The 17,815-nt window shown below is 34.8% G+C and overlaps 1 protein-coding gene across 1 annotated transcript in view; it reads left to right on the top strand.

Moving 5' to 3' along the window:
• The window catches only part of ANO5 (anoctamin 5), an 84,637-nt gene extending 75,331 nt beyond the window's left edge, over positions 1-9,306 (top strand). The window contains exons 19-22 of the mRNA XM_011362601.2: positions 1,422-1,627; positions 3,334-3,512; positions 4,955-5,060; positions 7,003-9,306. Of these exons, the coding sequence (XP_011360903.1) occupies positions 1,422-1,627; positions 3,334-3,512; positions 4,955-5,060; positions 7,003-7,224 (713 nt within the window). The 3' untranslated portion in view covers positions 7,225-9,306. The remainder of the gene's footprint in view (positions 1-1,421; positions 1,628-3,333; positions 3,513-4,954; positions 5,061-7,002) is intronic.
• The last annotated feature ends 8,509 nt before the right edge of the window (positions 9,307-17,815 follow it).

The following is a 17,815-nucleotide window of genomic DNA, read 5'->3' as shown; positions in this document are numbered from 1 at the left end:
ATTTTATATAACTGGCTATAAAATTAGGTAGTCTTTGATTTATGGGATGATAAGGCTGTAACTTTTAATTGTGTAAGTTTCAAATGAAGGTATATAAGTGCATCAAACATTAACACTGAAATTAAAAGATGAAATTAAGTTTTTATACGATTACCATTTATTAAGGCACACCGAAGTTAACTTATTCTGGATGTTTTACATACATTATCTGTAATCTTTAAACATTCTATAAACTAGTCATTATTCACTGCATTTTATTTTAGAGGATACTGAAATGTGGATAGGTTAATTAATTTGCCATGGGCCACAAAGTTTTTTGGTAAATAAAGAACTAGAATTTGAACCTGGAAAATTCAAGCTCTTTCTACATATTTCCTCTTAATTTTTTATCTCTTGGCTCAGTGGAGAAGGGAAGAAAAGAGGTAATTTGTTCACTTGGCTTAGTATATGATAGGCTGATTTTTATGAGAAAAGCTGATATCTAGAAACACTCAAGATTCATCTAAAAATAAAGGACCAAGGGAAGATTCTTTCTTCTTTCAGTGGAAAGCCATTCATGTATATCTTATTATTTTTCTTCACTCATGTGGGAAGCCCAGACTGCTAGTTGCATGGATTCTTCTATCCCAAGCATAATTGGAAACAAAAGAATAAAAATGGAGAGAGAAGCCAGCTTACACAGATGTTAAGTCTTAATGAGGGAAGAGAATAAAACTTATTTAGGAAATTGTCAAGTTAGTACAGAGGATCAGGACCTTTACAAATATTGTGTTCCAGAAAATGTATCTTTCTTTTACCCTCTTTTGCCCACATGTAATTTATTTTTATTTCTGATGCTTTAGATGATTCATTTTCTGGTTTATTCTGAATATCTTGTTTTGCACTTCCTTTTCATCTGTTAGCTTTTTCAAATCTTAAATAATGCATTCGTTCATAGGCTTGTTGTTGAGTACTTTTATATACCCAGCACATGATGGCCATTGGAAACACACAAATGAATCAGTAATTCTTCATGATCTCAAAAGGTAGATAGTTAAGCAAGGTAGAAAAACTTCATTACTAATATGGCAATACCACAGTAAAAGGTAGAGAAGTATAGACCTAAACATAGCCTATAATAAAAGACTATGTTTTAAGTCTGTCTTATCTAACAAGAGTAGATACTTAGACAGCAGATATCAAAAGAAACAGTAAGGGCAGAATTGAGCTATACATGCCCTGTTTCTCCTTCCTATTCTAGTAAGCAGATAAGTCACTATGCTTCTTATGGGGAGGAGGAAGTGGGCAGATAGAAAGAGGCCTGGAGTGTTTTGCTGGTGTAGATCCTTCCAAAATGAAGGAAGTGGCAGGAGTTAGGCAGAGTGTTCTCCCTTTTCCTCTCCACAATAATGAGTTCACGAATTTTTCTTTTTTCCCTACAGTTATCCAATTTGGATTTGTTACATTATTTGTGGCCTCTTTTCCTTTGGCTCCTCTTCTTGCTCTCTTCAATAATGTTATAGAGATCCGAGTGGATGCCTGGAAACTTACTACGCAGTACAGGAGACCCGTAGCTGCTAAAGCCCATAGCATAGGTGTTTGGCAAGACATTCTTTATGGAATGGCTGTCCTTTCTGTTGCAACTAATGTAAGTGGACCTGTTTCAGTGGGGTGACTGTATTTTATTTTGTTTTCTTGAGAAAGGGGGGATGTGAACAGTGCTTAACTCAACCTTTCTTTACATTGATTTCGTCAGGGTGACAGTCTATAAAGATAAAACATCCCTCAACTTTTATGCACTAAACAATATAGAGAAATCTGTGATATGTAAACTCTTAGAAATACAAAGAAAACTGTAAAATCACTCTCATTGAAATTCCATGATACAATTTCATAGCATGTGACAAAGTAGACAGGAAACAAGTTATGGTATAAAGGATTTGCATAATACAATTAAAACTTGGTTATATGTAAAGTCGTATGCTACAGAGAATACAACGACATTTACGTTATCTCTATGGAGCACTTACTGAGAAATGAAAATAAAACTACATTCCCCAAAGCAGAAATTTTACAATGCATATTCACCTACAGTAATAATATGTAAAGTTGGTAATAAGATAGTCAAAAAGAACAAATAACCACTTAAAAATCACTCTTTTAAGTCCACTTTATTATGTAAAGAGGAAACAAAATTAAAATTATAGAGTACTTTATTAAAATGAAAAATTCTAGGAATCAGCTAAAATCATAGGTACAGGAAATTTATAGCAATAAATGCTGTTATTATTAAGAAAGAAGACTGGAAAACATGAGCTCAGCATTTAACTTAAAACTAAGGGAAAATGCAGAAGTAATAGAAAGTAGTAAGAGAATTAATAAAGATATAATCAGGAATAATCAAATTAAAAAAAAAAAACAAAGAAAAGGCAATATAGTTGCTTAGTAAATCAAAAGTTGGCTTACTGAAAAGAAAAATAACATAAGCGAACTCTGAAAATACCAAACAAGAAAAAAGTTACAAGGTACAGGTGAGAAAATTGAAGGACTGCTATGTACATATTTATGCCAATAAATTTTAAAATATATTTGAAATTGTCACTTTTTTAGAAAAGAAAAACTGCCAAATTTATTGATAGAAAACCTAAATGAACCAGTACCTATAGAAGTAATATTAAAGTTTTTTAAAATCTGCCAGTAAAAATATAGATGGCAAAGCCAGATGGTTTTAAATCGACTTATCTAACCTCAAGGAAACATGTTGTTTATGATATTTGTAGCTTAGGAAAAGATGGGAAAGTGGCATTTCTATTAAATCAAATACTGAAATTAATTGTACTGCGCTGTGAGAAATTTACCAGCTCATGGTCTTCTATCTCTCTGTTCCCTCCCTACCAACCTCCTACACACACTCTCTCTCTCTCTCACACACACACACACACACACACACACACACACTCACTCACTCACTCACTCACTCACTCACTCACTCACTCACACTCACACTGTCCTAACTTATGGGGTTGGTCCAGGCAAGTGAATTTGGTTAAGGACAGTAGAACTATGCTATGAAACATTAAGAAGTATAAGAAATAGAAAGCATGGTGGAAAGAGCATGATTTTTGGAGACAGATGCACTTAGGTTCAATTTTCAACTTAGTCACTTTTTAGTTATGAAATCTCAGAATACTAGTCATATACTATAAATGAGCTACTTCATGTATTAACATGATTTGTAACAGCATTTTATTCATTTTGCATCCACATGGCACACGGAACTGAGAGATGTACAAATAGGACATTTTTTAAAGCTAGATTGTTAGCTCATGATCTGTCTCTTGCTTTGTCCTTTAGGCTTTTATTGTTGCATTTACATCGGACATCGTTCCCCGTTTAGTTTACTACTATGCCTACTCAACAAATGCTGTTAAGCCTCTGAAAGGATATGTAAATAACAGTTTGTCAATATTCCTGATAGCTGATTTTCCAAACCACACAGCGCCTTCGGAAAAACGAGACTTCACCACTTGCAGGTTTCTTCTTGTTTTCTTAAGTTTTAATTTTGTCCTTTAAATGTATTCCTTATGTTTTCTATTTCTGCCATGCTTTGCAATGTAAAGGATTTACTTGGGACAGTAAAAATTCTAGATAAATAAAGTGTGTCAATTCTAGAATTCACACATTGTATGATTCTAAATTGGAAAAGTAGAATGTCCCAAAGTAAGAGAATATTATGGGTAAAGATAATGTCAATTTCAAATTATTTTTTATTTCCTAAATTTATTTGAAAGATTTCTCACCAATAAATGCCCCTTAATCTCAAGTGATAGATAATATCTACAGATCATGCAGCATGATCGTATTATATGTGCATTTAACTTACGTGAATTTAACCAAAAAAATGAGAGAGTAAGAAAGAAATAAAAATATGATTACTTCACCATCCACCCCACTTAAAGCGTTTCTTCTATGCAAGGAGTGTGAAATTGAATCTGTGAACCTACTGTTTCCATATTTAGTGTCTCATGTATTGTGAGGATCTTTTTATTGAAGAATTTAAAGATTATATATATATATACTCTTTATATAATATGTATATAATTATTTTATTTTATTGATAGATAGGTGGATAGATGATAGATAGATAGATAGATAGATAGATAGATAGATAGATAGATAGAAAGAACACCAATGCTCTTTAACTTAAATCTTAAACCAACTGCTTCATCTGGGATTCCAACAAAGAAACAGCAAAATGTTGCAACACGGGTAGACCGAGCATTGTTATATTCTATATTTGCATACAGAGGAATCATAGCATAATCTTTAAGAGCATAGTCACTTGAGTCAGATTTCTTGATGCCATCACTCCCTCACTGGCAGACTAAAACTTTGAGGAACATCATTGTCTAGCAACTTTGTAGAAAACAATGAGATCACAAAGTTGAGCACTAAGAAAACTCCAGAAGGATAGTAAGGAAAATGAAAACAAAGCAGTGTCAGATAAGCCAAGAGAAAACAGAGTTTCAAGAAAATAGAAATGGTCAACAATGTCAGTTTCTATTCTTGAAAGATCAAATAAGATGCAAATTAAAATATTCCTTCAATTTAATGACAGGAGACAGTTGGTTTCAATGGAGTGATGAACAGAACCAACTTTACTTATTATTTTTTATTTTTTTTATTTTTTTGAATCAACTTTAAGGAGTAGGAAGTAGGAAGAAAGGGAATGGAGATGGCAAAATTTGTCTTTGAAGGGTAGAAGAGGAGTTCATGTATGTCTTCTGCTACATCTATACTATACATAAGCAATATTTGCCCATGATTTTTATCTGTACAAGAAAAGTAGCAATTGTTTTACTATGACTTGGCTTTTGTGGTCAATTAATAGGGTCTCTTAAGAGGAACAATAAGAATGTATGCTATGTTTCTCTGTTTGAAACCATAGCTAATTTTTTTCATTTCTATTTTTTAGGTATAGAGATTATAGATATCCTCCTGATCATGATCATAAATACTTTCATAACATGCAGTTCTGGCACGTCCTTGCTGCAAAGATGACCTTTATCATAGTTATGGAGGTAAGCCTTTCTTAACTTTTATTCCAGTTTGTCTCCTTTTAGTCATATATTTCTAAAGATATCTGCTCAGCAGAAAATTAACATTATCTCGAATTGTTTTGACAGAAGTATTTATTGTCATAAAAAGTAATTTAGGGATGTTCTCAGTACAATGGATTGCCTATTTTTCACTTACTATTGCTGAAGATATCAAGGTGACAAAAGAAAAAATATGGCTTCCTCCCTTGAGATTAGGAAAAGGGCAGAACACCCACTGATTTTACTGAATACCTATTACATACTAGTTCCAGAGGCTATAATAATAATCTGTAAGTTAAACTTTATTATTCACCCTTGAAAAATAAATCTGAGACTCAGCCAAACTAGATATTTTGTTAATGATAATCAGTTAATATTAGACCTGAGTTTTAATGCCCGATATCTCCCTCTCAAGCCTCTGCTCTATCAACTATGTTTTCTCTTTTGTGGAATATCTAATACAATTATGGACATAACACATGCAATAAAAGAGTGAATACACAGGTGGTACTTGACTAAGTTACATTTGAGTGCTACAAATGATAATACATGAAGGCCAATAAAGAAGAGATCATTGTAAGGCATTTTTTCACTCTACAGTAAAGCCCAGTACTGGACAAGTCTAATGCAAATATGCACAAATTCCAATCAGTTTTCGTTTAATTTATTTTTATCAAGGTTATACATGTAACTAATTTAAAAATTCAAATAATTCTACATAATAAAAAAGAGCAGTCTTAGGTAACATTTCTCCCCATGTTTTTCCTCTCTCTCTCTCTCTCTCTCTCTCACTTTATGAATTTATCATTCATTCATTCTCACATTTTTCATCAGAAGTTTAGATCACCTTTCAGTCTGGTAAACTGCACCAGGAACTTTTGATTTTTTCAGGGAAATTTTTAAAATTCGAGATCTCAAAAACTGACCACCCATAATTTTCCTCAGAAAATTACTGAAAGATATACTTCATTAAAATAAGCTATGCAAGAATGAGAGAAACATAGATTGCAGAAAAAACAGTATTTAATATAAGAGAAATTAAAGAGAAATCCCAGAATGATGGTGAATAAGAGCCTGGGATGAATTCAAAATAATAATAATAAATAAACAAAAACATGTCAGTCCTCCATCCTCCTGTCTGTTGAGCTGTTTCATGGCTGCCTATGTTCTGAGATCTGAGCAAGGCAGAAGAGACTAGGAATCTAAGAATTCAGTATGCTGCAATTCATTTAGTTGCCCTCTTTTCAGTATTGTGCCACATCTCCAGCCTTCACCGTCTTTACTGTCACTGAGTCCACAGTTTTCTGTTCTAATTTCGGTTGCTACCAGGATGTGGTTAGAGAGAAGTAATACCTGGATACAGATGAGTGAAGGGTTCTGAAAATTATACTGCTCCTTATACAAATTTTTAACTAATCCTCTTGTTTTCAACTCCCCAACACTTATGCCTTCAATGTCTTTGGTACCTTATTTCCTGAACTTTTCTGATGATCTGAAACAAAATTGGCTTTTGTCTGTTGGTTTGTACCATCTCCATATCACCAATTGCAAATTTACGTGCCAGCTTCTTTACTCGCTTGAGTCTATCACTGTCTCCTCCCTTTTCTGTTTTTGTAAGTTATACCATTTTTGTAAATTTCTTTGGAAATATTTTATTACATTTTCAGGAAGGTGCAGAGATAAAGAGCATATTTAATAATGATGTCCAGACTGGAATTTCTGTATTACATATTTTAGTATTTATTTGTTTAATATTGATTAGTCTTTGTTGGAAATTTCTAGAATAGGGACCATGTCTTTTTGCTTTTCCTTGTACCTCCTGTGTCGAGCACATTTTACTGAATGAATGAAATGATTTGTAAGAACTTTCTGCTGAACATTTGACAGTTCTAACAGTATTTCTGATTTCTTCTGTTTCCTTTAGCATATTGTGTTTTTAGTTAAATTTTTGTTGGCCTGGATGATCCCCGATGTTTCAAAAGATGTTCTGGAAAGAATCAAACGAGAAAAGTTAATGACTGTCAAGATTCTCCATGACTTTGAGCTTAACCAATTAAAAGAGAACTTAAAAACTGATTCTAATGAATTTGTCAAGGAAGTCATGATTCAGGAAAACAAAGTACAGCTGGCTAAATCAACAATCTAGTCAACGTAATGAGTAAGCAGCTGGTTGCCTGTCTGGCTTCACAATTTTCCCTGGGCCAGAGGCCAGAAGCTATGTGTTAATTTTACCTCTTCTTCTTCTTCTTTTTCTTTTTAACTCAAAGTTTTTGTACACTTTGATAGAAGTTGGAAGAGTACCACTTGTCTGCTCCCTAGATGTTTTTTTCTGAGATTCTAGAAATGATTGTTAAAAGTGCATGTGGAATTACAATATTGGAAAATCATGGAATGTTGCAGTTTATAATTAAACTTGGGCTATCCCCTCACCTTCCAGGGCATCTGCACATTTTCATGGTCTTCAAGTGGGTTTACATCTCTTTCCCATCAAGAAAAAGGTTGGGACAAAAATAAAAGAAGTGAAGAGGCCGAATGAGCCGTATTCCTGCCATTTTAGACTATACAAATGAAAAACCAAAATCAAATGACATAAGAAAACTCACATATTAAAAATATTGGGTGAATATCATGGTGAAGGTTTGTTTCTAAAATTGTCCTGAATAAGTTAAACTTACATCAGAATCCCAGGTAGTCCTTCCAGGTAAATGCAGAACTGATCTTTCAAGAGACTGAACGTTTGGGTTTCAACAAAAGACTAACAACTCAGTTCTTTAAAGATAACATTTTGGTAACAATAGTTTTAAGACTGGATTGTCTTATCTGGAAAAGAGCATTAAGTTATTAGATTGCTTCAGGTCTTCAGATAAATGAAAGATATTATAGAGCATTAAATGTCTCTTAGTAGTTAAGGAATGCAAGACAATGTATATTGATTAATTTATTTACCTTAATATAAAAAATCTTTAAATTATTTTTTAAAATTATTTGTCTTCTACAGTGCCTATTGTGCATCATGAAACCTGTTAATAGCATTAGCTATTTGTATAAGTTAGGTACAAATTATTTATGAAATTCAATCTTTTTGTTTAAAGCAATCTCACATCTTTTAATGAGCTTATAATCCTCTTACTGATTCATCTCTTCATTCAATACTCAGTGCCTTGTCTCTATGCCTTTGACACACAAGTGGTGTTGTTGGCTGTTGATTTGATGTGATGTAACATCTCAAATGATTTAGAGAAATTGTCAATTTAACATCAAGCACAGAATGTCACACCAAAAGTGAATCGACTAAGTAAGTGTGAGGTGATGGATTTGCTAGCTAAGTGGAAAAAACAAATTGTTGAATTATTTCTTTCATACTTAGGCCTATGGCACATGTATACTAGTTCTTGTTCTTTCTCTTAAAAAAAATGTTTCATATATATTTTTAACACTATAAAGAGATGTAGTTATATTATATATTATTTGAATCTGTAGTTTTAAATTACACTTCAGTTCCAAGGAATAGTGTTTTTTAGTTGTGCATGAAAGAAGAAACTTTACCACAAATTTTTTTTTTTAAAGTAGCATTTCATTATTTGATGCTAATATGTTACTGTGGAATTGCCAGTATTAAGTATATGGCAGGTGGTATCAATTAATAATCAATACGAAGCACTTAGAACTGAGGATCAAGAATATTATAAAACCATGAAACAGTTTCCCCAATATTGGCAGTAATAATTTGTAATCCACTGGGTAGATCTTATGAACATTTTTGTATAATTTGAAATGATCTTATTATTTAAGCATGATTTCACATGTGAAGGAGATATATATTTTTTGGGGGGGGAAAACTAGTCAGCATTACTATGAAATAAGCCACAGATGCAGTAGTTTTGGATTGTTAAACTCAAATTCTGTGTTAGTAAAATGTTGTTCATTGTGCACAGCTCATATTGCTTCCTTCCTGGGTGCTAATAAAAATAAGAGTGTGGAAATTGGTTTCTTATAGCTTTTAATTTTTATGGCCTACCAGTATTTATAGAGATAGATTTTAAGAAAGTAGAGACATATTTATGTCACAGTTGTCTGTACATGTCAATCTTAAACCAACTCAAGTGTTGGATTTCTAGGATGTATGAAAAACAAGGAGGAAATTGTTTTAAGATCAGTTAACAGTTCCCATGACTGGTAGATGTTTTCCTTTTAATATATCAATAAATACTTTGTATTCATGTTTCAATTTTCTACCAAGAACTTTCTCCTTATTTCACAGATTTTAAAATGAAATGCAGGTATTCATCACTTACCCAAAAGCTTGCTAGCCAAAATCTGAAGCCAAATCGACTCAGATTTGTCTTATCTAATTAAACCCATTGTTTATTATGGGAGGGCTGAATTAAGAGCACCTGACTACCAAATGTAAGCATGGCAGATGTTTTTATCATCCGATCAAACCAATAGTTACTTTTTTTGTTTTTTTTCGGAAATGTTCCAGGAAGCATTTGAGATTTCTTTGAAATAATTTTAAGAGCAAAAGCTGAAAAATATCTAATGCTTTTCAAATGTCATCTCCAGTCCTTGCCTTCATCAGTTTTTCTTTGAACACAAGAAGCAGAATCTACTTCAAAACCTTTATTGTAGAGGAATCCATCAAGAAGGGAATATCTTAATTAAATGGAATGCTGTCTTATTTTTGCTGTATGTCATGACTCCTCCTGGATTTAACATTCTTCTTTTATCTAAGTTGTTAAGCAAGTTATCAAGGAGAAGAAGGAAAGAAGATGATAATAAGAAGAAGGACGGTGGGAAAAGGAGATAAGATTGAGTTCTCTTCTTATGAACCTCCACAGGTTTCCATCAGGAGAGAGGTGTTGGGAGGCGGTGTGGAGCAGCTGTGGGGAGGGGCGAGAGGAATGTCTTTCCTAAGCCATCTAATGAAGGTGAGAGAAATGCCAAAGAAATTTCATGTTGGAAACTGTTGTATTGAAAGTAAAACTGATTCTAAAGTGATTTTATAGTGTCAGATGTAATGCGTAGCCCTAGATCTCTGTTGATTGAATTCCGTTCGGTGTGAGGAATTCGTACTACTCATTCAAAAGAGGAGTTTATTGTTTTGAAAAAAATTCTCTCCTAGTTGTTTTTAATTAGCAATAGTTGTTATCTTATCAAATAATGTTTTAAGGAAAATAGCATTGCAAGAAGTACCATTGGTCTGCTACCATGATTCACTATAAGTGTTACATTAAACCTTTTCCAGACAAATTATTACTCTTCTACTTTATGTGTAATAATTAAAGTACGTCAGTTATTCAAGCATTATGTAAAAATTCATGAGACTATTAAAAAGAATAGTGTAGTTCAGTGTGTGTGAGATACCTGCTTTCATCCCCCAAAAATATCTGACTAAGTATGTCTTTCCTATGAGTGATTATATGCCATGCTGTTAACCAAGAATATAAGTTCTGCTTTTTCTTTTTTTTCTTTCTTAAAATTGTGCATGTGTGCATGCCCATGGATGAGGAGGTGGCTATGCCCAGGTATGGAGAGAAAGTTGCTGTTAACATAAATCTCAAGAGATTCAAATTCATGCAGTGAATAATATAATACTTAATTATAAACTATATTTTGACATGAATTCAACTTGTTCATTTTGTAAAAGTTGATATAATTTTTCTGAATTTGAGTGCTCTAAAAGGTTTTTAAATCATGTTTTGTTTAGTAATATTAAAGTATATTACATATAACATGTTTAATCACAAAGTTACACGTTTGTCACATTCAGAGATGCGAATTCCTTGAAATAAGAGGTTGGCTGGTCCAGAAAAATTGGAGATGGTGATAGTTTTTGTTGTTTTTCCTCTTTATTTTTTCTAATTTGGGAGGTGATATAGGTGAATAGAAAGGCCGAAGGAGACAAATAGTATGTTGAGATATTTTCTGAATTTTTTTCTAGTGCCATCTTTCTCAAAAAGAAGTCCATGACTATCTTTGTTGGAATAATCTGGGCTACTTGTGAGAAATGCACGTCCTTTGGTCCCATCCTAGATCTCTAAGAACAGAGCCTCTGGGAGAGGAGCTTTAAAAATATCTTCAAAGTTAACTTTGGGGTTTTAAGATTGACAAGAATTTCATAAAAATGCCAAATTCCTTAGCCTAAAGCATTTTTTGTAATAACTCTCAAATGTTCATTTACCATTCCAACCCATTAGGGAAGTATGTCAAGTCACACAGACTCAGGATTTCCAAATTCGTAAAACCCCTCTATTCCTGCAGCATGCTGAAGTAATTGAAATCTTATGCCTTAAGAGTCCTAGAACCGTAGTTTCTACTTATATTTTTTAAAGGGATGAGAAGATACTTGCTTTTATCAATATATTTAAGAAAAGTGCGCACCGACCGGAAATTATGGTGAATACATTACATTCTAAGTATTTAAAAGAACAAATGGATTCTTAGATAGGATTTTATCAGGACAGCAAAACTATGACTCTTATAGAATAAAGGATTTGTTTTAGAAAATCGGCCTTTCGAAATTGTAAAAGGAACTGGTAAAGGTCTGGAAAGGAGATTTGGAGGGCCTGCTTTCCTAAAACACTGCCATTAGTGGACAAATTGGAGCATGTACAGATGTCCAGGTGCTGGCATGAGGCCAGGAAGACAAGCTAGTGAAGAAGTCTATGGAAAGCTATTGCTTCTGTATAGCTACTACTTCTGTGAGTTTTCAGCCAAGCTTTACTTATGGGCTTGGGCCACTCCTGGTCAGGAATATATCTGGACATGGAGTGGAAAATAGAACAAGCTAGAGCCCACTGGATGGATGCCTTTGTGTGTGTCCTTCACAATTTCTGGTCTCCAAACCTTCAGAGAGAAATAGCTGCTGCTTCCGTCTGCTTTTTTTGCAAATTTAACCAGATATCGTACAAAGAAAAGACTTCTGGAAATGAAGCTCCAGCTTAATCAAGTTGGAATAGTATAAACTACCATATAGGAAAAAAACAACAACTATGGACTATGGTCATTTGTACAATGTGATTTAAAAATAGACTTAATTTGCCTTCATAAAATGTACTCAATAACTGAAGAATAGGATTTTTCTTTTGCAAGCACATTCTAAACATTTACAAAATCTGACCAAATACCAGGCCATTAAAAAAAAAAAAAAAATTTCAAAGGATCAAAATCAATCAGATAATTGTCCACAATCAAATGAAAGTAGAAAACAATAATAAAAAGATAACTAGGAAAATTATATTGCAATTGAAATAACATGTACCAAAGTAAACATGGAGTTTAGAAAATAATTTTAATTACATGCTACTAAATATACTGTCTAGCTCGAATTTTGTGGGTGCATCCAATACTTCTTGTGGGTTGTTTTTAGGGGAAATGTATAGCCTTTAATTAAGCTATTAAAGAGAACAAAGAAAAAACAGATTAAGTGTCAAAAGTTAGCAGCAATGTAAATAAAAAGTAAAAGGAAGGAAAAATCAAATTTAGGAGAAATTAATGGAAAACAGAAAACATTATTCTCAGTGCAACATTAGACTCATTCCCTTTATAATCAGAAACAAAAACACACTTCCAGTACTAATAGCCTGGGTTTTGTTTAGGTTATTGAAACCCCCAAAACAACTATAAAAGATGGGCTAAAAGTTTGTTTTATCCATTGAAAGTACTAGAAAATTATGAAGGAGACTTTTGACCATATAAAACTAATATCTAAGAAAGGAGAGAAAAAGGAGAGGTAAGCCTGCATTTGTGGTGTAAAACAGCCAATAAACCCTTGAAAATGTACTCCCAATCATTAGTAATCAGGGAAATACAAATTAAAACCACAATATGATACGATTGCCCACTCTCTAGAAATGGCTAATAAAAATTAATTAAAAAAAAAAATGCTACCACTACCAAGGGTTAGCAAGGATAGAGCCACTGAAACTCGCATATGTGGCTGGTGGGAATATAAAATGGTACAATTACTTGTTGTTTGGAAAACAGATTGGTAGTCTGTTATAAAGTTAAACAGATATTTGCCATGTGACCTAGCAATCCCAAGAAAATAAAAAATATATACACTTCAAGGACTAACTCAAATATTTAAAACTCAAAACTATAAACTTCAAGGTCCATTAACTATTACTGGATAAACCAACTGTGGCATCTACATACAATGGAATGAATAAAAAGGAATTAATGACATTTATAACAAGATGGAAAAATATCAAAAATATTATTCTGAGTGAAAGAAGTCATATCCTAGTACATATTGCATGATTCCAATGATATGAAATTCTAGAACAGAATCAGCAGTTGCCTAGGGCTAGGTGTGGAGATGGGACCAACAGGAAAAAGGCATAAGGAAAGGTTTAGGGGTGAAGGAAATGTTCTACTCTTGATTGTGGCTGTGGTTACATGGGTATTTTTCAGAATTCATCCACCTCAACTTAAAATGGGTGACATCTATAAATTATGTGTCACTGGCATGAACTAAAGTAAAAAACAAAACAAAACAAAAAAAGATATTATACCATTTATTTCATGAAGCAATGACTATCTAGCCATAGGTCTCCTCACTAGTGTTTGGTAGAGCTGGGGTTCAAACCTGTTTCTGATTCTTAAATTGGTACTTCTAACTAACCAAAACAATAATAAGGATAATGTAGATGGATGAAAAATTCTACAGAACTAGAAAGTATCACAATTTGTCTTGGTCTCTATAGTAGACTTTTGTGGTTCTCACAAAGTAGCGATTTGGTGGTGACAGTGCCACGAAATTGGTGCGTAAAGAGCAAAAGTCTGCTTTCATCCACACGTTACCCTCCGGAAAACATGACTGTGTTCAGGAGACAATTACATGGCTGCGCTTTACATGCCTTCATGCATCAACATTTGTTAAGGTCATCAAAACATTTTATTGAATGAATGAAATATAATTATCATTTATTGTGTGCTTACCATTAAACATCACATTTTATTCTTTATTCCTAGACTTTATATACTATGATCCCATCAAACTAATGAGGAAATTTAGTCACAAAAGTAAACTAACCTAGCTAGGTGTATTACTAATAAATGCCAGAAACAGGATTTAGGTTCAGGGCTAAATAAGACTGGTTCTTAATTATCATGTTGTATTTTCTACTCTGTGCCCACTGCCACGTATTTTTATTGGAGGGATTCCTGAAGAATAAGAATCGGTAATACAGTTACAATACTATATCTTCTGGTAGAACAGGTTACTTTAAGGGATGGCACCTCTTATCCCTAGAAACTTTCTTTGTCCCTGGGCTCAGAACTTTTGAATCTTTTATTGCTACTCTATTTGTCTCAAAATTTTCTAAGACTACTTGTAAACCCACACTCTTACTCTTTCAAAACCTAGCTTTTCTTAGAAATGTCAGTGCTGGGATAATGGAGATCAGAAGGTGGGGAAACAGCATTTGGTTATGTGCTAGGCACTATGTTAAATTAAGCACTTTACATATTATGTACTATTTCTTTTATCTGTCAACACAGTTTTGTAAACTAGGGATTGTTATCTCTATATTACATGTTAAAAAATTGAAGCTCAGAGAGTTATAGTAACTTCTTAAATATGAAACAATGGAGCCAATGTTCCTTTTTTAAACCTGCTCAAAAGTGAAATGAATTAGCTATCTGCTAAAAAAAAGTAGTCTACATAGTTGGGGATTTTAGTTGGAGTGCAAACGATCTGTAAAGGCTAGCCTGGAAGATTTATGATATATGTTGGCATACTAAGTCAGAAATGATTCATTTTTTATTCTCACAAACATTGTGAAAGTGAAAGGCAACATGCTAGATAAAGCAAGGTGAGGGGAAGCAAAGATACTAACAGCGTCTATGGTAAGGTTGGCTTCAGCTTCCAGATATCAAGAGGTACAACTTCAGTACATCAGCAGAAAGTATCTTTGGTGAGTCTCTGATGGATCATGGATCCTGAGAGAGCAGGGCTTCTTCGTATGTGGGAACAAGATGTCTGCATCTCCTGTGCCCTTGCAGCAGGAAGATTCCAGGGGGAAGGGAGATGTGGGCTGGAAGCACTGCAGCTTGTGAAGCCATTGGAAGGGTGAGAGAAAAGACCCTCCGTTCAGCTTCCAGGAGAAAATCTCAAAACACACCAGAAGCTTTAGCCAGTGCTTAGCACAAAATTCCAGGAACTCGGTTTACTACTTAACTTACATCGATAGTGCGGCCCTAGCCACATGGTAACTAACTGTCTAGGCTTGTCTGGTACTGAGCAGGTTTCTGGGGACACAAGACTTTCAGTGGCAAACTGAAAGCCCTGGGCAAACCAGGCTGAGTAGGTCACCTTACGACTATGAAGCAGCCATCACTGCTGCTGATGATACCAAAATTCGGATCCCTCAACCATCAACAATCTATGGTAACAAATGGCAACTCCACACAGCCCCTGTTTCCCAACAGTGCTCCCTTTCAGACCATTCTGGGGCTTTGACTGTGCGCCTATCCGGTTATGAGATCCTAACTTCTACATCAGGCAATTCAAAAGAAAATGAGCAGTCATAAATATGGTAAATGTCTGCTTCAAAGGGTGAGGGAGCAGTGGCAATCTGTTTGTCCCTGTGCCTTTCTGTTCTATCACTGAACAGATTAGATTTCTCAGAAGCCAGAACTGGGTCAGGTTGCTAACTATAGCTGCAGGGGAGACAGGGGCCCTTTAGGAGAAGGCCACAGGGAGAAATGAGTTGGAACTCGCACTGGAGAAATCGACTAGCCATGTCTCGCAAGGACACATGTAAAGGTGTATATACCCTGTTCTATATCAGCGCTAAGTGTTGCCTGCAGCAGTAGTTTTCTTGCTTTCTATTATTATTATTATGATTCAAGATAAAGTCTGCAGATCATCAGCATTGGAACTGCCTCAGATTTTTTAAAACCTCCTGATATTTTAAACTTAGATTCCTTGACCCACCCTAGACATACTAAGTCACAATTACTGGGAGTTGAGGACTGAGGAATTCCGTCAGCCCCCAAAAGTGGAGTTAAAACCTACGTGATTCATGACTCACTTGAAAATAGAACTGACATTTCCACCAGAGTTTTAAACCGGGTCAGTCTGATGTCCAAGCCGTGCGGCAAAATCGTCACTGCTGCGGTGAAGGCCGCGCGTCAGCGCCGCGTGCTCTTCCACGGTCACGTTTGTTCCCCAACACCAAGTGATTCTTAGGGTAGTGAACAATTTTCTTTTGCATTTCAAAGCTGGCCGTTTATGTTCATGCAACATTGTTCTTTCCCCTGACCGTAGGGAAGCACTTTAAAAGCTGCACAGTCCTGACGAGTTCCTATCCCTCCTCCCATGAAGGCACTGCTGCCCAAAGTCACACTTCAACCGTTCAGGAGCCAGAGGCAGCCTGACCTTTATCACTGCCCTCCAGGAAGTCTTTCTCCATCTCCAAATGACCACCCCAGGGCGAGCAACAAATTGAATTCTCTGAACCTTCTTCTTCTTTCTTAAATTCTGGTTCTAAATGGGATTGTAAAGGTTATAATAGAGGAAATTATTTGAGGGCAGGGGTGTCAGGCAGCTCTTCCCTTGGGCTTGCTAGCACCTTTGGTTAGAGAAAATCATTGACGAGGACGAGGTCCCTGGAACCTATGGAGTAGCCGCACTGTTCTGTGACACAGTTTATATTCCTAGATTTGGCCAATTACCCGGCTCATTCATTCATTTAACCAACTAGATGCCAGAGACTAAAAATATATTAATATTAATTAGCAATTTTTAAGCACTTAAAATGTACCTGGCACTGTGAGCTGTATGTTTTATGTACAAGATCTCTTTTAATCCTCATAACAATTGCTTGAGGTAAATAATGTTATTATAGCCATCTCATATGAGAAAAGTGAGACTTGAGCAGATTAAGGATCAAGGAGGAAGGGTGAAGGAGCTAGGGTTCAATCCCAGGCAATCCGCATCCTTATCAAACTAAACAGAGTTCGTGTCCCTGTGGAATATATAGCTTTATAGAGATCCAGATATTAAATGTCAATTACCTAAAGTGCATTCAATTATTATTTGTTTGCAATAATTAATCAATCATTATACGGTTGTGATAAGGACTGAAAAGAGAGATAAAAAGAACTTTTAGATTTTCTTGAGGCTTTCAGAGAATGTCTCGCTAAGGAAGTGACACCTAAACTGAGATGCAAATCTTTAGGAGTTAGGTAAGAAGTAGGAGGACTAGTGAGTTTTCCAAGCAGAGAAACCTGCCCTATAAAAAGAAAAAAAATAAAAGAGGAAGCCAACATTTATTGATTGATTATTAACCAGAGTATACTAAGCCCTTTATAAGGATTATCCCTTTTAATCCATGTAGAGACTCTTTAAGGTAAATATTATTATAATCCTCATCTCGCTTTTGCAGAAACTGAAATTGGGTATAATTGCAAACATAACCAAAACCACACATCCAGTATGGGTAGGGGAGGGCCTAGACCTATGCAGTCTAACTGTAGAATTTATATTCTTAATTACAATTTTTATAAGTGGAAATGATCCTTAAACATACTTGTATGGGTTGAATTGTGTCTCCCCAAAATTCGTGTCCACCCAGAACCTCAGAATGTGACCTTATATGGGCCTTGAGGTGAAATTTGGGCCTTGAGAGGAAATCATTCTGGATTTAGGGTGGGCCTTACATCCAGTGACTGCTGTCCCTGGAAGAAGGGAGGACACAAAGAAGAAAGCAATGTGAGGACAGAGGCAG

Source organism: Pteropus vampyrus, unplaced genomic scaffold (genome assembly GCF_000151845.1).
Source record: "Pteropus vampyrus isolate Shadow unplaced genomic scaffold, Pvam_2.0 Scaffold76, whole genome shotgun sequence".
NCBI lineage: Eukaryota > Metazoa > Chordata > Mammalia > Chiroptera > Pteropodidae > Pteropus > Pteropus vampyrus.
This window is presented reverse-complemented; position numbering and strand designations above follow the sequence as displayed.